Source organism: Mustela nivalis (assembly GCF_964662115.1).
Source record: "Mustela nivalis genome assembly, chromosome: 9".
NCBI classification, from domain to species: domain Eukaryota; kingdom Metazoa; phylum Chordata; class Mammalia; order Carnivora; family Mustelidae; genus Mustela; species Mustela nivalis.
Genome location: NC_139028.1, coordinates 111,640,659 through 111,666,183, shown reverse-complemented (window position 1 = coordinate 111,666,183; position 25,525 = coordinate 111,640,659). Strand labels below are relative to the sequence as shown.

The 25,525-nt window shown below is 37.3% G+C and overlaps 1 protein-coding gene across 5 annotated transcripts in view; it reads right to left on the bottom strand.

Moving 5' to 3' along the window:
- Positions 1-14,723, bottom strand: part of SLC22A10 (solute carrier family 22 member 10) — a 28,890-nt gene extending 14,167 nt beyond the window's left edge. For all 5 annotated transcript variants that reach the window (XM_082748214.1, XM_082748218.1, XM_082748216.1 and 2 more), the window contains exons 1-2: positions 14,186-14,723; positions 12,873-12,976 (exon numbers count right to left, since the gene is read on the bottom strand). In XM_082748214.1, coding sequence (XP_082604340.1) covers positions 12,873-12,976; positions 14,186-14,587 — 506 coding nt within the window. In that variant the 5' untranslated portion in view covers positions 14,588-14,723. The remainder of the gene's footprint in view (positions 1-12,872; positions 12,977-14,185) is intronic.
- Between the last annotated feature and the right edge of the window lie 10,802 nt (positions 14,724-25,525).

Below are 25,525 nucleotides of genomic sequence, written 5' to 3'. Positions count from 1 at the left end.
GAATGTTTATAGCAGCAATGTCCACAATAGCCAAACTATGGAAAGAACCTAGATGTCCATCAACAGATGAACGGATCAAGAAGATGTGGTATATATACACAATGGAATACTATGCAGCCATCAAAAGAAAAGAAATCTTGCCATTTGCGACGACATGGATGGAACTAGAGCGTATCATGCTTAGCGAAATAAGTCAAGCAGAGAAAGACAACTATCATATGATCTCCCTGATATGAGGAAGTGGTGATGCAACATGGGGGCTTAAGTGGGTACGAGAAGAATAAATGAAACAAGATGGGATTGGGAGGGAGACAAACCATAAGTGACTCTTAATCTCACAAAACAAACTGAGGGTTGCTGGGGGGAGGGGGTTTGGGAGAAGGGGGTGGGATTATGGACATTGGGGAGGGTATGTGCTTTGGTGAGTGCTGTGAAGTGTGTAAACCTGGTGATTCACAGACCTGTACCCCTGGGGATAAAAATATATGTTTATAAAAAATAATAAATAAATAAATAAAAATTTAAATTCAGTTAACCAGCTTATAGTACACCATTAGTTTTAGATGTAATGTTCAATAATTTATCAGTTTTGTGTAACACCTAGTGCTCATCACATCAGGTGCCCTCCTTAATGCCCATCACCCAATTACCCCATCCCCCCACCCACCTCCACTCCAGCAACCCCCAGTTTGTTTCCAAGAGCTAAGAGTCTCCACGGTTTTTCTCCCTCCCTGATGACTTCCCATTCTGTTTTCCCTCCCTTCCCCTATTGTCCTCTACCCTGTTTCTTATATTCCACATATACATGAAACTGTAGTAATTGTCTTTCTCTGGTTGACTTATTTTGCTCAGCATAATACCCTCCACACTGGTCCTTTTTTGTATTTTCTATCTCTTTATTGAAAGTATTAATGAGTTCTTCCACTCTTCTCTCCAGTCTGTATCTTTACTATCATTACTTTAAATTCTTTATCAAGCATATTGCTTATCTCCATTTAATTTTGTTCTTTTTCTGATGTTTTTTTTTTCTTTTAGAGCATATTTTTCTGTCTCCCTATTTTGCTTGACTTTCTCTGTTTGTTTTTATAAATCTGGCAGAAGAGTGACTTCTCCTAAACTTGAAGGAACAACCTTGTGTATGATTGTCCCCAGTGTAGATTGTGTGTGGCGGGTGACTTTTGCTGGCTTCCTGGACCTGTGGCTGGTATGCGCTGGGGGTCCTGGGGCTTTCCATGTAGCTGTCAAAACAGCTAAAGCTAAAGCAGATGCAAGCCAACTAAAACAAATCAGTGTGGTTCTGGAGTGTTCTGGGGCACTTTGCCCCCTTGTCCCCTCAGCATAAAGACTAGGGTTGTAGTGAACATTAACCAGGAGTGTCCCAGTGTACACTGCCCTGTGACTGCCTTGGTGGGATGCCTGGGGCTGGTGTGGGCTAGGGATCCAGGTTTCACTGAGGTGGCATGCCAGTTAGGGCACCCAGGCTGTGCTCTGATCTGGGCTTTCATGTTAGAGGGGAAGTGTGGACAGAGTCCATTAGCTCCACACACCTGGAGAGCATTCGAACAGCTCCCCTCCACCCTGTTTGGCAAAATTCTAGGCTAGCTCTTTGATATGCTAGTTGCTTTTTTTAATTAGAAAAATATGTGATTTTATTAAAAATTTTTAAATTTAATTTTATTTTTTCAGTGTTCAAAGATTCATTTTTTTATGCACCACACTCAGTGCCCCATGTAAATGTGCCCTCCTTAATACCCACAACCAGGTTCCCCCATCCCTCTCGCCTCCAAAACCCTCTGTTTGTTTCTCAGAGTCCACAATCTCTCATGCTTTGTCTCCCCCTCCAGTTTCCCCCAATTCACTTTTCCTCTCCATCTCCTAATGTTCTCCGTGTTATCCCTTATGCTCCACAAGTAAGTAAGAAACCATATGATAATTGACTTTCTCTGCTTGACTTATTTCACTCAGCATATTTGCTTTTTTAAACCATGGCTTTAAGGAAGAAGGAGAAGGAGGGGTGGGATATAAGAAAAAAGAAAAGAAGGGAAAAAACCAAAAACCAAAAATCTACAGCTTTTTTTCTGTGTCCCAGCTCGACCAGGGCTGGTGTGAGGTTGTGGACCCAGGGATCTCTGAGGCAGCAAGCCAGTTATGGCATTCAGGCCCTGCACTGGTCTGGGCTTTTAAAATAGACAGGGAGCATCAGCCAGTCCCTCTGACCTGGAGAGTGTTCCTGCAGCTCCTCCTCCATCTGGTTGGTGAAATTCTAGTGCTGTCTTTATTTATGCTAGCTGCACTTTTTTTTCCTCAATTTTTTTCTTTAAATTCCAGTATGTTACTGTACAGTGTGATATTAGTTGCTTTTTTTTTTTTTCCTGTGCCCAAAGACAGAGGAAGCTGTTCCCAGTCCTTCAGCACTATCCCTCATAGCGTGGGGATGGAGGTTCCCTTGGTCACCATGTTGCTATCTCTCTGGATGTTCTCTTTGCTGTTCTGTCTTCTGTTGTGCAGAAGATGTTCAGTGGCCTTCAGTTCAGTTCATCCTCAGGAAGGCTGTTCTACATTTAGGTGCTCTTTGGTGTGTTCCATGGGGGTTGACTCCAGGGTCTTCCTATGTCACCATCATGACTTCACACACACACCCCCATTACACACACACACACACACACACACTTTTATAAGCTTTCATGTTGTTGTTTAGTGCCACATTGTTTCAACTTGAAGAAATCCCTTCAGCACTTCTTGTTAGGCAGTTCTAGTGGTGACGTATTCCCTCAGTGATTGTTTATCTAGGAAAGTCTTTATTTCTCTTTCATTCTTTTTTTTTTCAGGTTTTATTTGTTTTTCATCTCATCTTATTCATTAATTTATTCATTTTTAGCCTTTTAAATTCCAGTATACTTACTTGTGTTACTTATACCTGTTACGTGAGTTTCAGGTATACAATATAGTGATTCATCAATTCTACACATTAGTCAGGGTTCATTAGGACAAGTGTACTCCTTGATCCCCATAACGGATTTCTCCCAAGCCCCTGCCCACCTCCATTCTGGTAACCATCAGTTTGTTCTCTGTAGATAAGGGTCTGTTTCTTATATCTTATATCTTATTTCTTATATCTCTTTTCTTATATCTTATATCTTATTACTTTTATCTCTTTTTTCCCTTTGTTCCTTTGTTTTGTGTCCTAAATTCCACATGTGAATGAAATCATATGGTACAAAGAGACAGTTTTGCCAGATAAAGTGTCCTTGGTTGGCAGGGTTTTTTTTTTTTTAATTAATTTTTTATTTTTTATAAACATATATTTTTATCCCCAGGGGTACAGGTCTGTGAATCACCAGGTTTATACACTTCACAGCACTCACCAAAGCACATACCCTCCCCAATGTCCATAATCCCACCCCCTTCTCCCAACCCCCCTCCCCCCAGCAACCCTCAGTTTGTTTTGTGAGATTAAGAGGTTTTTTAAAGATTTTATTTATTTATTTGACAGACAGAGATCACAAGTAGGCAAAGGGGCAGGAAGAGAGAGAAGGAAGCAGGCTCCATGCTGAGCAGAGAGCCCGATGTAGGGCTCCATCCCAGGACCCCGGGATCATGACGCAAGCCAAAAACAGAGGCTTTAACCCACTGAGCCACTCAGGTGCCCTGGTTGGCAGGTTTTTCTTTCAATATTTTGAATATATAATTCCACTCTCTGTTGGACTGCAGGGTTTCTGAGAAGTCTACTGATTGTCCTCTGGCAATTCCCTTGTTTTTGACAAATCACTTTCTTCTTGCTGCTTTACAAACACTCTCTTTAACTTGTGATTATTTGATTATTCAGTTCTACTGGACTTGCCATTGACCCTTTTTGGGTTCTACCTATTTGGGAACTTTGGGGATTCATAAATCAAGATGTCCATTTCTTCCTCTAGATTTGAGGAGTTCTTAGCCATTATTTCTTTAAATAAGCGTTCTTCTGGCCTTTTCTCTCTCTCTTCTCCTTCTAGGACAACCATAAGGCACACATTGTCTCACTGGATTTTGTCCCATAAGTCTCATACGCTTTCTGAACTCTTTTTCAACTTTTTTTTCTTTCTGTTCCTCTAACTGGATAATTTCAAAAGACCTCTCCTGAAGTTCACTTATTTTTCCTTCTGCATGATCGAGTCTGATGTTGAAGCTCTCTGTTGAATTTTTCACTTCAGTCACTGGATTCTTCAGTTCCGGGATTTCTATTTGGCTCTTTTTTAATGTTTTTTCTTTTGTTTCTTTATTACACTTCTCATTTTGTCCATGTACTGTTTTCCTAATTTCATTTAGTTGTCCATCAGTGCTCTCTTGTATTTCTCTGAGCTTCTTTAAGATAATTATTTTGAATTCTTTCTCAAAAAGTTGAAGGATTTCGATTTCTTTAGGGACAGTTATTGGGGCTTTATTAGTTTCTTTTGATGGTATCATGTATCCCTGATCCTTCATGATTGTATAGCCTTGCATTGGTTTCTCTTCATTGAAGGAGCAGACACTTCTTGACTTTATAGATTGGTTTTGAGTCCCAGACTGTTGGGACTGCCTCTGAGATCATGGTTGGGTGAGGCTGGAGCTGGGTGATGTGGCTGCTGTGGGGTCCATGATGATACCCATTTAGTGGGCCTTTTACTGGCGGTATAAGTTGGTGTGGCTCCTGCCAGGCCCCTGGACTGGCAAGACTGCCCTGATCCTTGGTGTGCAATGTCACAGGACCACTTCAAGACCTGCGGTAAGGTCTGAGTCCAGTAGATCTGTAATCAAGGTCATCAATGAGCATGGCACTTCCTGGATCACTTAGTGGATGTGGCTTGTGGCAAAGTCACCGAAAAATTGGGTTGGAACTGGATCTGCAAGGGTCAGGTTCCTTTCTGGTCCACAGCTAAGACCACAATCAGTGGGCCTGTTACTAGAATGCTTCTCAAGTCTGCCCTTCTCAATCTTAACCTCTACTGAGTTTTGAAAATCTGACCTGAATCCTAAGGTTCCAACAAAGGCGTTTTTGTCTTTGGATGATGGCTAAATCATTGCTGCAATATGGGGATAAACCTAGGGACCTCCTATTCTGTCCTCTTGCTGACATCATTACACTTCTTTTCCCTCTTTTAATGTAGGTATTTATAGCTATGAATGTCCCACTGAGCACTGTCTTCACTACATCCCATAAATTTTGGTATGTTGACATTTTTATTAAATTGATCTGAGTATTTTCTAAACCCCTTTGTGATTTCTTCTTTGACACATTAGTTGTCTTTAAGTGTGCTGTTTAATTTCTATGAATTTGAATTTTCCAGTTTTGCTTCTGCTATTGACTTCTGGTTTCACTCTCTTATAATCAGAGAAGATATTTTATATAATTTTGATCTTTTGAAGTCTATTGATTCCTGGTTTTGCACCTTATAATGCAGTCTAGTCGAAATAATGTTCCGTGTACCCTTGAAAAGTGTGTATATTCTGCTATTGTCAGGTAGAGAGTTCTGCATGTCGGTCAGCCATGCTAGTTTCTGCTCAAGTCCTCTAACTCCTTACTGTTCTTCTGTCTAGATGTTACTCCATTATTAAAACTGAGGCATTGACTATGGAAAACCATATGGAGGTTTCTCAAAACATTGAAAATAGAGCTACCTGATGACCTAGCAATTGCACTACTGGGCATTTATTCCAAAGATGCAAATATAGTGATCCGAAGGGGTAACTGCACCCCAATGTTTATAGCAGCAATGTCCACAATAGCCAAACTATGGGAAGAGCCCAGATGTCCATCGGCAGATGTATGGATAAAGATGTGGTATATATGTACAATGGAATATTACACAGCCATCAAAAATGGAAATCTTGCCATTTACAACAACATGGGTGGAACTGGAGGGTTTATGCTAAGTGAAATAACTCAATCACAGAAAGACAATTATCATATGATCTCACTGATATGTGGAATTTGAGAAACAAGGCAGAGGATCATAGGGGAAGAGAAGAGAAAATGAAACAAGATGAAGCCAGAGAGGAAGACAAACGGTAAAAGACTCTTAATCATAGGAAACAAATTGAGTGTTGTTGGTGGGGAGTGGGGAAAGGGTATGTGGTAGTTAGGTGATGGACACTGGGGAAAGTATGTCTTGTGGTGAGCTCTGTGTGTTGTGTAAGATTGATGAATCACAGACCTGTAACCCTCAAAAAATAATACATTATATGTTAATAATTTTGTTAATTTGAAAAAAAAAACAGGAAGAATGATAAAGAATAGAAGAGAAAAAATAAAGACTTCCAAGATTAGAAATGAAAGTGGAAATATTACTAAAAATCTTTAAAGTAAAAGAAAATTATATTTAACAGCAATAAACCAAATAAATACAATTAGTCTGAACAAATAATTTGCAAACTAATCCACATTTTATTTGCCCAAACTTTCTTAATTTTTGACAAAGGTATCAAGACAAGTACCTGGAAAGGAAAAAAAAGTTTCAACACAAGATGCTGGAAAAACTGAGTGAAAGAAAAACAAACAAACAACAACAACAACAAAAATCCTCAACCTTCTACCTGATATCATACACAAGTAAAAGTTAAAGTATAAGAAATAAAGTATAGGAAAATATTATGTAACCCTGTGATAAACAAATTTTTTAAATAAGACAAAAAAATGACTAAGAATAAAAGAAAAAATAATAGACTAGACTATATTATAACTAAATACAACTGCTCTTCCAAACAAATCATTTTTTATTTTTTTTTCTTAAAGATTTTATTTATTTATTTGACAGAGAGAAATCACAAGTAGATAGAGAGGCAGGCAGAGAGAGAGAGGGAAACAGGCTCCCTGCTGAGCAGAGAGCCCAATGCGGGACTCGATCCCAGGATCCTGAGATCATGACCTGAGCCGAAGGCAGTGGCTTAACCCACTGAGCCACCCAGGCGCCCCAAACAAATCATTTTTTAAAAAAGAAAAATCTATAAGCCAGATTGAGAAAAAATATTTCCCTAAATACATCTGATAGACTTTATCAGAATATATTGATAGCTTCTACAGATCAATAAAAAGATAACAAACCAAAAGAGCAAAACACGACTTCACAAATAAGACAAAATAATAACCAACAAGCACATTTAAAAGAGATTGCCTTTGCTAGGTATTGGAAAGTAGCAAATTCAAACAATGAAATACCACTTTACAGCCACTAGTATTGATAAACACTGAAATCTCATTATCAAATATTCTTAAAGAAACAGAATAACTAAAATCTCATAATTTTTCAGTGTAAGTTACAAATGAAGCAACCACTTTGGAAATCATTTTTATAAAGTTAAAAATAGACTGTAAAGCAACAATTCTGCTCTTAGACATTTATCCAAGAAAAATGAAGACTTATGTCCTGAAAGAGAATGCTTTTAGCTGAAGTTCAGAAGTTAAAAAGAAAAGAAAAGAAAGAACTGAAATGAAATCCAACCAAATGTAGGAATCGCAATTTTTTAGTTCAGCTAAGGAAGCCAAACACACAAAAAATACTGTTATATGAGGTCTTAGAACAGATAAAATTCTATGCTGATATAAATTAGCATAGTGTTTAGGGATGCGAATTGCCTGAAAAATGTTCAACTGTTCCATCTGGGTGGATAGAAATTTCCATATTTCCATCATGGCTGGTTGAACTGGTGGTTACACTTGTTTATGCATTTGTCAAAACTCATCAAGCAGCATTCATAAAAATTGCATTCATTTTAAATTCTGCATAATTTGTAATAAATAAATAAATAGTGGACAAACAAATAAAAAATAAAGTAAAAAACAACAACAACAACAACAACCAATGTGAGGCATTGAAGATTTCAACTACTACTAGACAATTAGTTTGCTCTTCAATTATGCCAATGATTGAAACATATGTTAGAGAACTTTTTTCTTTCATGCATATGTGGTTATGATTGTTACAGCTTCTTGATGAACTGACTCTTTTATCAATATATAACATCCTTGTCCCTTGTAACAATTTTTTATTTAGTCTATTTTGTCTTTTATTATAGCCAACCCACCTCTCTTTTGATTACTGTTTTTTTTTTCCTTTGTTCCAGAATTCACTGTTTATGCACCACACCCAGTGCTCCATGCAATACATGCCCTCCAAGGAACATCTCTTTGCATTCTTACATTTTGAATCTATTTGTGTCTACAGATCTAAAACGAGTCTCTCGTACATGGCATATGGTTGCACCATGTTTTATTATGGCTGGATCATGTTTTGTTTATGCATTGTACTAATCTCTGCCTTTTGTTAGAAGGATTGTATCTATTCATATTTAAATTAGTTTTTGACAAGGAACTACTTCTGCTATTTTGCTGTTTTCTGTATGTCTTATATCCTTTTCATTATTCATTTCTTCCATTACTGCCTTCATTTATGTTTACTTGATTTTTTCTATGTACCATTTCAAGTCTCTTTCTTTTTTAAAGATTTTATTTATTTATTTATTTATTTATTTATTTGTCAGAGAGAGAGAGAGCAAATGGAGGCAGAGGCAGAGAGAGAAGTAGGCTCCCCACTAAGCAAGAACCCCGATGCAGGACTCCATCCCAAGACCCCAGGACCATGACCCAAGCCGAAGGCAGTGGCTTAACCAACTGAGCCACCCAGGTGTCCCCTCAAGTCTCTTTTGTTTCCTTTTGTGTCTATTATGAGATATGTTCTTTGTGGTTACCATGGAATGACATTTAACATCCCAAATTTTAAAAATATGGTTTGAATTGATGCCAACTTCAATAGCATGCAAAATTCTAAATGATATTTGACATGCCTAAAATATATAAAACTAAAGAACCTACACATAAGCCCTACAATCTAATTGATAAAGTTGTTTCCCAAGAAAGATACATGTTAACAATTCTGATGCTGATGCACATGTGGAATTGAACAAATGACTATGTGGATGGTGGTTGGTAGAACACAGATTTTTCACTTTGGGGGAGGGAATTCACAGATAAGCAAGGGAAGGAGACTAGAATGGTCATTGTAGTGATAGATTAGAGTTGGAAACATTAGTATGAACTCATGTGTATCTTAATATACATACAGATGATTACACATAAAAATATTTATGCACATTTATATATATATGGGTTAGAATACACACTTGCAGGTCCTTGTTCTTTCACCTAAGAGGACTTAGAAACAATGTCACTCCAGATCAAAAACCAGACCTAGTACCCATATATTATTTAATTTTTTTGCTTTTCTGTTTTAACATACGAAACCTGTACATAATTAATGTTTACAACTTGAGTTTGGAATTAAGTATAGACTGTGAAATCATCATTACAACCTATGCCACACATATTAACTGCAAAAGGTTTCTTTCACCATTTTATATTTTATTTTTTATAAGAACACTTAACATAACAAAAACATAAATAAGAGGAAGTAAAAGGGTAGAGATTTTATATGTGAATGAACTTAAGGTTTGTTTTTCTTTCATTCATTTATTTTATACCTATAAAATAAACTGTTATATCTATATTTTTTGTAAGCCTCATAGTAGCCACAAACGAAAAACTACATTAGATTCACAAAGGATAAAGGGAAGAGAACCAAAGTATGCCACTAAGGAAAATGATCTTTCAAAAGGAAGACAGCAAAAGAGGAAGAAAAGAATAAGGGACATACAAAACAGCCAGGAAATAATGAATAAGATGGAATTAATGAGACTTATCTATCAATAATTACCCTAAATACAAATGGGCTGAATTCCCCAATTTAAAAAAGAGAGACAAAGAGGGCTATTATATAAGGGGTCAATTCATCAACAAGATATATCAATCATAAGTAAATATGCACCTAACATAAGAGCACTCACATATATTAAGCAAATTCTAACAGGTCTGAAGGTAGAAGCAGAAAAAACCACAAAAATTGTAGCTCCATTTTCAGCAATAAATAAATCATCCAGACTGCAAATCAATAAGGGAACATTGGACTTCAACTGTATTTTAGAAAAAATGATCGCTATAAACACACATAGAACATTCACCCAACAACAGCAAAATACACATTTTCATCAGGTGCACATGAAACATTCTCCAAGACAGATTGTATGTTAGGTCAAGAAAATTTAAGAAAATTTAAATTATATCAAGCATCTTTTGCAACCACAATGGGATAAAACTAGAAATACAGGGGAAAAGTTGGAAAATTTGCAAATATATGGAAATTAAACAACTGGAAAACCAATGAGTCAAAGAAGAAATCAAAAGAGAAATAAATAAAATCTTGAAACAAATAAAAATGGTAACACAACATACCAAAATCTGTGAAATAAATAAAAGCTATATATGACAGCCTGTAGCTAACATTCTACTCAGTAAAGGGCTGAAAGATTCTCTTCTAAGTTCAGGAAAAGATAAGGGTGCCCACTTATAGCACTTCTATTCAGCATAGCACCGGAAGTCCTAGCAAGAGCAATTAGGCAAGAAAAAATAAATAAAAGACATAAGATTGGAAACAAAGAATTAGGTGATATGATCTTATATAGTGAAAATCCTAAATACTCAACCAAAAAATTGTTAAAGCTAATCTAAAAATTCAGTACTATGGTCAACTAATATTTGATAAAGGATCCAATAATACAAAATGGGAACAAGATGTTCTCTTCAATAATGGTCCTGGCTAAAATGGAAAATTACACGCAGAAATGTAATTTGACCCCCATCTATTGCACTTACAAAAATTAACTCAAAATGGATTAAAGACTTAAAAATTAGACCTGAGCTTAACCAACTGAGACACCCAGGTGCCCCAAGAAAAAAATGTTTAACCATCGAGTTAAACATCATGGAAATGCAACAGAGTTTTTAAAAGCATGGTCCTCTTGAAAGAGAAACAGTAATGACAGTAATATGAATGGTGACAGCAACACTATGACAGATTATTGAATGAAATGAATTAACTTGAATAAATGCTGTGAATTGTCTTCTCTATTCAAAAAAAAAAAAAAAAAAAAGAATTAGACCTGAAACCATTTAACTCCTAGTTAAAAGGGGAAAAAAAAGAGAGAGAGAGAGAGAGAGAGAGAGAAATCTTCTTGACATTGGTCTTCACACAAGTTTTTGGGTATAATAACCATTCACACTGTTGTAAGGTTGTATTTCTTTGTAGTTTTGATTTCCATTTCCCTGATGGTCAGAAATATTAAACACCATTTCATAAGCCTGTTGCCTATTTCTGTGTCTTCTTTGGAGAAATATCTGTTTAGTTCCTTTGCCTATTTTCTTACATTTTTATTTATTTTTTTAATTTCTTCTCAGTGTTCCAGAATTCATTGTTTAGGCCACCACACCCAGTGCTCCATGCAATACGTGCCCTCCACAATACCTACCACCAGGCTCACCCAAGCTCCCCTCCAAAACCCTCAGTTTGTTCCTCAGAGCCCACAGTCTCTCATGGTTTATCTCCCCCTCCAATTTCCCCTAACTCCCTTCTCCTCTCCATATTTTTTAATCTAGTTATTCATTTTGTTTTTGTTTTTGCTCTTGATTATATTGGTTTCCTTTATATTCTGAATATTAATCCTTTATCAAATATATGGATTGCAAATATTTTTCCCATTCTGTAGATTTTCTTTTCATGTTGTTGATTGTTTCCATTGTCATTCAGAAGCTTCTTAGTCTGATGTAATCTCACTTGTCTATTTTTGCTTTCATTGCCTATACTTTTGGTGCCAAGACCATGGTTCAGAAGCTTTTTATTTATGTTCAATTCAAAATCTGTAGCTTAGCTATAAGGCTCAGTCTTCTTCACCAAATTTTCTACTCTCCTATCCTGTCATATCCACCTTCTTCTCCCCCATCCCCATAGACACATACACATATACTACCCTATATGAATTAATATAAACTACCCTATATAAGCTCATATAAACTCATCAATCAGCATATTATGATGAATCATCAAAAAGGACTCCGTCAAAACATTAGTCAATATCAACACTTTGACCCTGATATCTTTTATGAATTACATTTAGGGTGATATACTCAGAGACCTCAACTTTCACTTGAAAGATTAAATTAAGTTTTTCTAATAGACAATAAGGGATACTCTAAATCTCCATTTCCTCCAAGGAAGACCTGAGTCTATGCATTCCATGGTTGGCTGCCACTTCACGATGGGCACTGCCAGGTGCAGGACACCCCAAACTTCTCACAACACAAATCATGACATGCAAAGTCTTTAGACTAATTACTTCATATGGTTGCAAAAATTTATCTCTAAAAAGCCTGAATACCCCCCCCTTTATTTTTTAACAAAAATCAAGCAGCCAGATTTAGCCACAATTATTTATTAATGTAACTTCAATGCCACCTCATTATGTTTTATATCAATGTCTATTAATTACAGTTGGACAACAATGCCATGATGATCAGTCTGAAAACTTATAAGCACTTAACTCCCTGGGTCCAGTAGGGAATTAACAGAGAAGCCCTGCTGAAGCTTCCAATGCTGTTCTCCGTATCCATGTCTTTAGACAAGCTGAACCCCCTGTCTTAGAGTACCTTTCTCTCCCTGCCCATAGGTAACTCCTTCTCATCTTTGTAAATGAAGTATTATGGTATCTTCTGATAAATACTGTTCTAAAATGCCCATAGGTTTTATGGAGATGTCATTGTTGTGTCCTGTACAAAGATATGTGTGACAACAAAATGGCATTTATCATACAGACTCTAATTCTCCACTTCCATCTCTAGCTCCTAAGGAACCAAGGCAACCCATAACAGCATAAATTGCATTTTGGAACCCAATAAAGACTTCTTTATGAAAGAGTTAATCATAAGCTGGTGAAAACACCATAGAATAAGAGCAGTGTGATCTGGAGACACTCACCTGTCTGAGAGATGACCACCTATGAGGCCTCCCACCAGCATTCCAGCCATGAATAGGGATTGAACAACTGATTTCTGTGACTGATAATTACATACTAGGTCCCACTGGAAGAGAAGGAAGTCAGCACCGAGTAGTTTCACAGCAGCTTACAATCCCGCAGTGTGCACTTGCTGCAACAGCCGTCAGTGGACATGCTCCCCAGCCTTCCTTTCCTACATCTACTTACATGTACCACCCAAGTCTCAATTTAAGCATGACTTTCTCCAGAAATCCTCAACTAAATCTTCTGGATTATATTGGGGCCCATCTTGATATGTGCTTAGCATTCCGTACCTCAGTGGTTCTCAATCTTTGCTACACACTGAAAACACTGAGGAGATTTTCTAAAATACTGTTGCCTGCATTTCCTACCTTAAGTGAAACACTCTGATTTTTTTCTCTGAGAAGGAGCCAGGGCATGGAGATTTTTTTTTTTTTTAATTAATACAGTTACTTCCAATTTGCGGCTAGGCTGAGAACAAGTGACCAAATAATAACTTTTCGCACACTATATCAAGTACTTACTTGTCTAATCATTAGTATTCAGACTGTATTTAGTGGAATCCATGTCTAGTTGGTTGATTTCACTGACCTCAAATTCAACGTCAGTGTTTGGCAGTTAAGAAAGCAAATATCATATGATCTCAGTAATATGTGGAATTTAAGAAACAAAACAGGTGACCATATGGGAAAGGAGAAAAGAAAAAATGAGAGAGGGAAACAAGGCATAAGTGTTACTTAACTATAAAGAACAAACAGGGTTGACGGAGGGAGATGGGAGGGAGGTGGGCTTGATGGATGATGGGTATTAGGGAGGGCACTTGTGATGAACACTGTGTTGTATGTAAGGAGGAATCAATGAATTCTACCCCAAAAACCAATATTTCACTCTATGTTAAGTAAAATTTGCTAGAAGAATGAAAGAGAGCTGGCTACAGTACCCACACAGTAACCCAAGACTTGAACCATGTTCATCCCGTTATTCTAAACACCCAGGGCACCTGGGTGGCTCAGGTGGTTAAGCATCTGCCCTTGGCTCAGGTCATGATTCCAAAGTCCTGGAATCCAGCCCTGCTTCAAGTTTCATGCTCAGCAGGGAGCCTGCTTCACCCACTTATTCTCTGCTGCTCCCCCCACTTATTCTCTCTCTCTCTGTGTCAAATAAATAAATACAATCTTTAAAAAGAAAAGACATTCGATGAATTAATAAATAAACAAACAAATAAATAAAAACCCAGACCGTATACTTAAAAGAGTTAAACGGGGCCTCTTACCTCAGTCACGATGGTGGAGGGGAAGGAGCTTTGGTCATACACCCAGCCATCTAGACAGGTCTCTTTGTCTGGCTCAGTCATGTTGGTGACACTTCCATTCAGATGAAGAAGCTGCCACTGGGGATGGATAAAGCGGTGACATTTCTCTGGCCTCAAGTCTGAGTCCAGTGGGATGAAGATTCTCAGGAGGGTCTCAGGGCTAAGGATCCCACTATCGTTATCAGAAACTGTGTCATTGTCAAGGGTGTGCACCCAACAGCGATGACCAGGAATGACGGTAGTGAAGTTCTCCAGAAACATTTGACATGCTGTCATCACCAAAAAGGGAACAATTAAAACCATCTGAAGGATCTGGAATTTCCCCAGGCCACCAACTTGATCCAAGAGCTCCTGAAAGGCCATTGAGTGTGAACAGGTGATCCTCAAGAGAAGACTTTAAAGAGATAAATTCAAAGGGAGAAAACTGTTTCCTTTTATTAATTCACACTAAGCCAGTGCCAGTTTCTTATCAATCATTCCTACAACAGAGCCAAGGAAAGAGTATTGCTAGTCCTCCCGGAATCAGGAGATGTTAATTTTTTAGTAAAGTCACAGAGAAAATTATTTACCAGAGGCATTTTTGCTGGCAAAGATACCTGTTTAAAATTTTAATCTCTAAATGTGCTTGTCCTCAATGATCTTCTGAGTGAGAGTTGGACTTTGGCATGGACACAACTCTCTAAATAAGCTAAAATAAGCTTGTCAATGCATCCTCAGCCATTTCCAAAATACAGAGTTTGAGAGACAAAAAGTGAATGGCTGTGTGATTTTTCTGTGGAAAGAACAAAAAGCAAGTGTTTTTCTTGCTTGGTACTGAATTTAGGTTAAAATAGTTAAGGTATACAATCCTTTGTTTTTTTTGAGGGTTTTTTTGTTTTTTTTTTTTTTAAGATTTTCTTTATTTATTTGACAGAGAGAGAGAGAGAGAGAGAGAGAGAGAGAGAGAGACAGTGACAGAGGAAACAGAAGCAGAGGGAGTGGAAGTGAGAGAAGCAGGCCTCCCACCAAGCTGGAAGCCCAATCCGGGGCTCAATCCTAGGATCCTGGGATCATGACCCAAGCCGAAGGCAGATGCTTAATGACTGAGAGACCCAGGTGCCCTACAATCCTTTGTTTTTATAGATTTTATTTATTTATTTATTTGACAGACAGTGATCACAGGTAGGCAGAGAGGCAGACAGAGAGAGAGAGAAGAAAGCAGGCTCCCCGCTGAGCAGAGAGTCCAATGCAGGGCTCGATCCCAGGGTCCTGGGATCATGACCTGAGCTGAAGGCAGAGGCTTAACCCACTGAGCCACCCAGGCGCCCCAATCCTTTGTTTTTAATTAGAACAAAGTGGCATGTGGTGCAATTACCTTTCCGTGACTGATATTGTACTTCTGTTTAAATTACACCAGGAACTCATGTTACTAGATTCCTTACCATGTAAATACAGGAGGAAGGACGTGGTAAGTCCGTGCAAGGGTTTATTTATTTGCTTATGTAATATATTTGAGGATCTGTTCTGTGCTTGTGTTTAGAATCCTTAATTGGTGATTAAGGATTTTTTCTTTTTAAAAAGATTTTATTTATTTATTTGACAGAGAGAGACATAGAGAGAGAGGGAACACAAGCAGGAGAAGGGGGAGAGGGAGATGCAGGCTTCCTGCTGAGCAGGGAGCCCAATGCAGGGGTCAATCCCTGGACCCTGGGATCATGACCTGAGCCAAAGGCAGACGCTTAACGGACTGAGCCACCCAGGCGCCCCATGGTGATTTTGTCCTTATGAATGAGGCCTCTTTATCTCTGATAGTGTTCCTGGTCTGCAAGCACATGTTTTCTCATACTTATATAGCCATTCCAAGTTTTTTTTACCTATAGTTTGTATGTATACTTCATATCTTAGCTACTGTAAATGCTGCAGTAAGTATAGGAATGCATACACCTTTTTGAATTGGTGTTTTTGTTTTCTTTTCTTTTTTTAATTTAAATTCAATCAGCCAGCATATAGTACATCATTATTTTCAGATGTAGAGTTCAATAATTCATCAGTTGCATATAACACCCAGTGCTCATCACATGCCTTCCATTAATGCCCACCACCCAATTACCCTAGCGCTCCATCCATCTCCCCTCCAGCAACCCTCAGTTTGTTTCCTATAAGTAAGGGTCTCTCATGGTTTGTCTCCCTCTCTGATTTCTTTCCATTCTGTTTTCTCTCCCTTCCTCTATGATCCTCTGTGCTATTTCTTACATTCCACATATGAGTGAAACCATATGATAACTGTCTTTCTTTGACTGACTTATTTTACTCAGCATAATACCCTCCAGTTCCATCCATGTTATTGTAAATGTTAAGTATTCATCCTTTCTGGTGGCTGAGTAATTTGATCAAATACCTAGCAGTGGAATTACTGGATCACATGGTAGTTCTATTTTAATTTTTTTTAAGATCCTCCATTGTGTTTTCCAGACTGTCTGCACCAGTTTGCCTTCCTACCAACAGTTCATGAGGGCTCCCTTTTTTCCACATCCTCATCAACACTTGTTATTTCTTGTGGGTTTTTTTTTAACCATTCTAACAGTGTGAAATGATATCTCATTGTGGTTTTGATTTGTATTTCCCTGACAATGAGTGATGCTGAGCAACTTTTCATATAACTGTTATCCATTTCTAAGTCATCTTTGGAGAAATGTTTATTCAGTTCTTTTGCTTATTTTTAAATTGGGTTATTTGAGGGGTTTACTATTGAGTTGTATGAGTTCCTTATATATTTTGAATATTAACCCCTTATCAGATATATGTTTTGCAAATATTTTTCCATCAATACTATATAAAACTATTCAGCAATAAAAAGAAATAAAATACTGATACAAACAAAAATATGCATGAATCTCATATATACTACACTGAGCAAAAACAAAACAAAAAGCAAAATGAGGAAGTGGTGATGCAACATGGGGGCTTAAGTGGGTAGGAGAAGAATAAATGAAACAAGATGGGATTGGGAGGGAGACAAGCCATAAGTGACTCTTAATCTCACAAAACAAACTGAGGGTTGCTGGGGGGAGGGGGTTTGGGAGAAGGGGGTGGGATTATGGACATTGGGGAGGGTATGTGCTTTGGTGAGTGCTGTGAAGTGTGTAAACCTGGTGATTCACAGACCTGTACCCCTGGGGATAAAAATATATGTTTATAAAAAATAAAAAATTAAAAAAAAAAAAGCAAAATTAGTTCCTAACAAAATTTGTACTGGAGAGGTGAGGGTTAAGGGATACTTTGACTGAAGAGTGAGCACAAAAAATTCTGGGATGATACAACTTATCTGTCTGTTGATAGGACTGTGGATTTACACTACTATGTGAATTTATACAAATACATTGAATTTTGAATTTGATCTCAGGGTCAAGAGTTCAAGCTCCACACCCAGTGTGGAGCCTTCTGAAATAAATAAATAAATAAATAAATAATAAATAAAACTATCTTCTCCCATTATTGCCCTGTATATTCTTTAGCTTCTAGCTTTTGAATGTCTTGTAAGTGCATAAATATTACTTAACTTTTACTATAATTGTGTGCTTATTATTCTCTTGGTTAGAAATTTTTCCCCCGAACATTCAACCACTGCTTTATTGTCTCTTCCTTCAACAGTAGTTAAAAGTTCGCTTCTATAAAGATCATTACCCTGGTCCATGGTCCAGCCCCTCCCCTGGACTTATTAAACATTGCCTTTTAAATTTTTCCAGACCACATTGTTTATCCTCCTTACAATTATCTTATGACATTGCAGTGTAATTATTTATGTACCTGTCTCTTATTAACTAGATTATGAGACCTTGAAACACTGATGTCATGTTTCACTTATAAACATAAATAAATATATAACATACAAATACATATAAACACACAACACTGTTTTATTTATAGCAAGAGTAGGGAAAGTGAGTCCCAAATGGTATTTGGATGACTCAATAAATCTGGTAAAAATAAACTATTACAGAATAATATTTCCTTCCTCCATTTTGAAATTTCCTCATTTTGAAAATCTTAAAATCACATCTGAAGGTTTTGAAGGGGCGGGGAGAGGGAGGTTGGGGGAACCAGGTGGTGGGTATTAGAGAGGGCACGGATTGCATGGAGCACTGGGTGTGGTGCAAAAACAATGAACACTATTATGCTGAAAAAAAATTAAAAAATAAAATAAAATAAAATTCTCTTATAATTCTTGTAAAAAAAAATCACAAAGATCATGGTATGATCTAAACTGAAGCAGAACTTCAGTTACAAACATATTCCAGTTTGCTTTAACTAAGGATGGCTTTCATCAACCCTTAACCAAAATTCAATCTTAATGAAGAAAAATCCCTTCTATGTGCTCTTTGCACAGAAACATCACAAAGCAGTTTACCTTTGAATATTAACACATCCCCTTTCTGAAAATAATAGCAGATCTTTGAACAGGTGTATTTCCACCTAAAGTCTACTTTAGGAGGAGCGTGTAAGGTCAGTATCTCAGTATCTCAAGAGCCTGTAAGATCAGTATCATTCACTAGGTAGTTTTTTAAGTAAGTTCAGTTGTCAGCTACTAAGTATTTTGCTAGATAATTATATCTGTGACTTTACTGAAAATATCCACTTGCCTCAAAAGATTTGAGGGCAGAGAGAAAGTCCAAGATGGCAGAAGAATAGGAGACCTTAATTTCATCTGGTCCTAGTAATTCAGCTAGCTAGCTGTCTAATCATTCTGAACATCTACGAACTCAATCAGAGGTCTAAGAAAAGAATAGCTGCAACTCTACAAATAGAAAAGAGGCCACTTTCTGCTAGATAAGAGGTACAGAGAAGTGAATCCAAGGAAATATATGGGAAGATAGACTGTGGCGGGGAGGGAGCCTCTATCAGCCAGCTACCACCAAGTGATATAGCAGCAGAGCACAAAAATGGAACTTTTAGAAGTCTTTTCCAGTGAGTGACAGCACTCAGGCTGCTAGGTAGGGATGGAACCCTAGCTGGGGCAGTGTGATCTCAGGACCCTTGGGGTCACAGGAAGACAGGGGTGCCTGAGTTCAACAGAGCTCCCAGGTATTGGAGCAGGGAAGCCAGCTGCAAAGAGTGAGCCCAGGAGTTGAGTTGGGGTTGTCATAAATGATGAACTGAAGCACAGTCAGGGACTACTCTCTGAGCAGGGACCCATCAGCAGCAGAATTGGGAAGATCTCCCTTCTTCCTCTGGGAGGAGTGGCTGGGAAGCATGCCCCAGGAGTCTCCAAACTCCCACAGGGTCATGTGTCTGAGGTAGAAACACTCAGTCACAGGCCAAGTCAGTTTTTCTCTGAGGGCTCATTGAAGAGTGGGGCCCTGAGCTTTTGGCTCCTCTAGGACCAGAGATTGGGAGGCAGCCATTTTCATTCTCATTCTATAATGCCACACAGAAAGCCTTCAGGGAACAAAAGTCACAGAGAGCAAACCCGAACAGATTACTTAGCCCTGGCCCCTGGCAAGAGCAGTGTAATTCCACCTCGGGCAAACACACTTGAGAATTAATACAAGCCACTCCCCCAAAAGATCAGCAAGAACATCCAGCCAAAACCAAGTTTACTGATCAATGAGAACTGCAGAACTCCAGCCCTAGGGGAATACAGCACATAGAACTCACAGCTTTTTCCCCCATGATTCCTTAGTCTTTCAACTTTAATTTTTTAAATTTTCTTTCTTTTTCTTTTTTATTATTTTCCTTCTTTTTCAACCAACTTCTGATTTTATCAACTCCTTTTAAAAATCTTTTTTAATTTTTCATTTTTACATTACATTCTATCTGTTCATTGTATTTAATCTTATTTTTATATATGTTTTTTTTCTTTAATGTTTTGGGATGCAGTTTCTTCTAACAGACCAAAATACATCCAAAATCTAGTGTATGGTTCTGTTCAATTCACCCACCTGATCATATTCTCCCTTTTTTTCTTCTTCTTTTTTTTTTTTTTTTGTTTTTTGTTTTATTTTGTTAAGTCCTTTTTTTTTAAGTTTTCATCTTTACAGTTAACATTCTATCCTTCCAGTGTACTTAATTTTATTTTTGTATATATTTTTTTCTTTACAATTTTGAGATGTAGCTTCCTCTAACAAACTGACCAAAATACACTCAGGAGGTAATATATTCCTCCTGTTCTATTCACCTGTCTGTTTATATCCCTTCCTTTTTGCTGCTATTGTTTCTTTCTCTTTCTCTTTTGTTCTTTTTTTTTTTGTCTTTTAATTTTCATTTTTATAGTTACATTCTATCCTTTTACTATATTTAATTTTATTTTTGTACATATATATAAGTTTTTCTTTCTTTAAAATTTTGGGATCTAGCTTTCTAAAAAAACAGACCAAAATACACACAGAATCCAGTGTATTGCTCTATTCTGCTTACTTATATGATTATATTCTCTTTCTTTTCTATTTCTCTTTTCTCTTTCTTATTTTTTTTCCTTTTTTTTTTTTCCCTCTCCACCCCCTACCCCCAAGTTTTGGATCTCTTCTAGTTTGTTTAGTGTATATTTCTCTGGAGTTGATGTTGCCATTTTAGTATTTTGTTCTCTCAATCATCTATTCTTATCTGGACAGAATGATAAAACAGAAAAACTCACCTCAAAAAAGAGAACAAGAGGCAGTACTGACTTCCAGGTACCTAATCAGTATGGACGTAAGTAAAATGTTGGAACTAGAGTTCAGAACAATAACTATAAAGATGCTAGTTGGGCTTTAAAAAGAAAAAGCATAGAAGACACTTGAGAATCCCTTTTTGGAGAAATAAAAGAACTAAAATCTAACCAAGTCAAAATAAAAAATACTAGTAATGAGATGCAATTAAAAAAAAAAAAACGGAGGCTCTAACTGCTAGAATAAATGAGGCAAAAGAGAGAATTAATGATCTAGAAGACCAAATGATGAATAATAAAGAAGCTCAGAAAAAGAGAGATAAACAACTATTGGATCACAAGGGAAGAATTAAAGAGATGTGATAACATAAAGCAGAACAATATTAGAATAACTGGGATCTCAGTAGAATAGGAAAGAGAGAAGGGGGGAAAAGGTATATTGCAGCAAATTATACTGGGAACTTCCTTAATCTGGGGAAGGATCAAAATCCAGAAGGCATAGAAAACTCCCCTCAAAATCAGTAAAAATGGGTCAATACCCCAACATATAATAGTGAAACTTACAAATCTCAGAGACAAAAAGAAAATCCTGAAAACAGCTAGGAATAAGAGTTCTGTAACCTACAAGGGTAGAAATATTTGATGGTAGCAGACCTATCCACAGAGACCTGGCAGGCTGGAAAGGACTGGCTAAGGGAGAAAAATATGCAGCCAAGAGTACTATATACAGCTAGGATGTCATTCAAAATAAAAGGAGAGATTAAAAGCTTCCAGTACAAACAGAAACTCAAAGAATTTGTGATCATCAAACCAGCCCTACAAGAAATATTAAAAGGGATTCTTGAAGTGAAGAGAGAGCCCAAAAGTAATATAGACCAAAAAGGAACAGAGACAGTATACAATAACAGTCACTTTATTTTACTTTTTTAATTTTTTTTAACTTTTGCCTCTTCAACAGAACAGCAAAGATAGCCTAAACCCAGCATAAGAGAAATAATAAAGATTAGAGCAGAGATCAATAAAATAGAAACCAAAAGAAGAGTAGAACAAGTCAACGAAACTAGGAGCTGGTTCTTTGAAATAATCAATAAGATTCATAAATCCCTGGCCAGACTTTCAAAAAGAAAAGAGAAAGGACCCAAATAAATAAAATAATGAGTGAAAAAGGAGAGATCACAACCAACACCAGGGAAATACAGACAATTATAAGAACATATTGTGAGCAACTATATGCCAGCAAATTTGACAATCTGGAAGAAATGGATGCATTCCTAGAGACATATAAACTACCAAAACTGAACGAGGAAGAAATAGAAAATCTGAACAGACCAACAACCAGTAAGGAGATTGAAGCAGTCATCAAAAATCTCCCAATAGGGGTGCCTGGGTAGCTCAGTGGGTTAAAGTCTCTGCCTTTAGCTCAGGTCAAAATCCCAGGGTCCTGGGATGGAGCCCCACATCGGGCTCTCTGCTCAGAAGGGAACCTGCTTCCCCTCTCTCTCTCTCTGCCTGACTCTCTGCCTACTTGTGATCTCTGTCTGTCAAGTAAATAAATAAGATCTTTTTTAAAAATCTCCCAAAATACAAGAGCCCAGGGCCAGATGGCTTCCCAGGGGAATTCTACCAAACATTTATAGAAGAATTAATACCTATTCTCCTGAAACTGTTCCAAAAAATAGAAATGGAAAGAAAACTTCCAAACTCATTTCATGAGGTCAGCATTACCTTGATCCCAAAACCAGACAAAGACCCCTTCAAAAAGGAGAATTACATACCAATTTCCTTGATGAACATGAATGCAAAAATTCTCACCAAAATACTAGCCAGTAGGATCCAACAATACATTAAAAGAATTATTCACCACAACCAGGTGAGATTTTTCCTGGGCTGTAAGGCTGGTTCAGCATCCACAAATCAATCACTGTGATACAATACATTAATAAAAGAAAAAACAAGAACCATATGATACTCTCAGAAGATGCTGAAAAAGCATTTAACAAAGTACAGCATCCTTTATTGATCAAAACTCTTAAAAGTGTAGGGATAGAGGTTATGTACCTCAATATCATCAAAGCCAACTATGAAAAACCCACAGTGAATATTATTCTCAATGGGCAAAACTGAGCTTTTCCCCTAAGGTCAGGAACATGGCAGGGATATCCACTATCACCACTGCTTTTCAATATAGCACTAGAAGTCCTAGCCTCAGCAATCAGAAAACCAAATTGAAATAAAAGGCATCTGAATTGGCAAAGGAAAAGTTAAACTCTCACTCTTTGAAGATGATATGGTACTTTATGTGGAAAACCCAAAGGACTTCACTCCACAACTGCTATAACTCACACAGGAATTCAGTAAAGTGTCGGGATATAAAATCAATGCACAGAAATCAGTTGCATTTCTATACACCAACAGCAGAAAGAGAGATTAAGAAGTTGATCCCACTTACAATTGCACCCAAAACCCTAAGATACCCAGGAATAAACCTAACCAAAGAGGCAAAGAATCTGTACTCAGAAAACTATAAAGTACTCATGAAAGAAATTGAGGAAGACACAAAGAAATGGAAAAACATTCCATGTACATGGATTGGAAGAATAAATATTGTGAAAATGTTTATACTACCTAAAGCAATCTACACATTTAATGCAATCCTTATCAAAATACCTTTTTTTTTTCAAAGAAATGGGACAAATAATCCTAAAATTTATATGGAACCAGAAAGGACCCCAAAGCCAGAGAAATGTTGAAAAAGAAAGCCAAAGTTGGTGGCATCACAATTCCAGACTTCGAACTCTATTACAAAGCTGTAATCATCAAGACAGTATGGTACTGGCACAAAAACAGACACGTAGATTGAAGGAAAAGAATAAAGAGCCCAGAAGTAGACCCTCAACTCTATGGTCAACTAATCTTTGACAAAGCAGGAAAGAATGTCCAATGGAAAAAAAAGACATTCTCTTCAACAAATGATGTTGGGAAAATTGGACAGCCACACACAGAAGAATGAAACTTGACCGTTTCCTTACACTACACACAAAAATAGACTCAAAATGGATGAAAGAACTCAATGTGAGACAGGAATCAATCAAAATCCTTGAGGAGAACACAGGCAGCAGCCTCTTTGACCTCAGACACTGCAACTTCTTCCTAGAAACATCACCAAAAGCAGGGGGAAACAAGGGGAAAAAATGAACCATTGGGACTTCATCAAGATAAAAAGCTTTTGCACAGCTAAGGAAATAGTCAACAAAACTAAAAGACAACTGACATAATGGGAGAAGATATTTGCAAATGACATATCAGGTAAAGTTCTAGTATCCAAAATCTATAAGGAACTTATCAAACTCAACACTCAAAGAACAAATAATCCAATTGAGAATGGGCACAGGACATGAACAGACATTTCAGCAAAGAAGACATCCAGATGGCTAACAGACACATGAAAATGTGCTCAACATCTCTTGGCATCAGGGAAATACAAATCAAAACCACAATGAGATACCACCTCACACCAGTCAGAATGGCTAAAATTAACAAGTGAGGAAGTGACAGATGTTGGCAAGGATGCAGAGAAAGGGGAACCCTCCTACACTGTTGGTGGGAATGCAAGCTGGTGCAGCCACTCTGGAAAACAGCATGGAGGTTCCTCAAAAAGTTGAAAATAGAGCTACTCTATGACACAGCAATCACACTGCTGGGTATTTACCCTAAAGATACAAATGTAGTGATCTGAAATGGCATGTGCACCTGAATGTTTATAGCAGCAATGTCCACAATAGTCAAACTATGGAAAGAACCTAGATGTCCATCAACAGATGAATGGATCAAGAAGATGTGGTATATATACACAATGGAATACTATGCAGCCATCAAAAGAAATGAAATCTTGCCATTTGCAACAACATGGATGGAACTAGAGGGTATTATGCTGAGCAAAATAAGTCAATCAGATAAAAATGATTATCATATGATCTCTCTGATATGAGGAATTTGAGAGGCAGGGCAGGGGATTGTGGGGGTAGGGAAGGAAAAAATGAAACAAGATGGGATGGGGAGGGAGACAAACCATAAGAGACCCTTAATCTCAGGAAACAAACTGAGGGTTGCTGGGGATAGAAGATAGGGATAGGGTGGTTGGGTTACTGACACTGGGGAAGGTATGTGCTATGGTGAGTGCTGTGAAATGTGTAAACCTGATGATTCACAGACCTGTACCCCTGGGGCATATAATACATTATATGTTAATAAAAATAATTAAATTTTAAAAATAGAACACTTGATAGAATTCTGCAAATGTCTTTCAAGAATTTACGTTCAACTAAAATCATATGCTCGTGGATTAATGTCAGTATTTAGCAGGGTATTTCAAGATGAAATATGCAAAATCTCCTTACATAATAATATTCACAATTTATTTTGATAATAGCTAAACTAACTTTGAACTCTAATTAAATCAAATGTTATCTCAAAAAAAGAGAGACTCCTATTCTTCTCATTGGTAGACTTGTTTGCAAGATCAATCAAAATAATTGGAAATTTGTTTTATCTCTTGGTACATAAGTACCTATATAATATCTTCAAGTGACACTTCAACTTTGGGCTTTGAAACTCCTACTTCAGAATAATTTACTGAACAGAATCTTTATTATACCTTGTCCCACAAGTGACTTATGAAA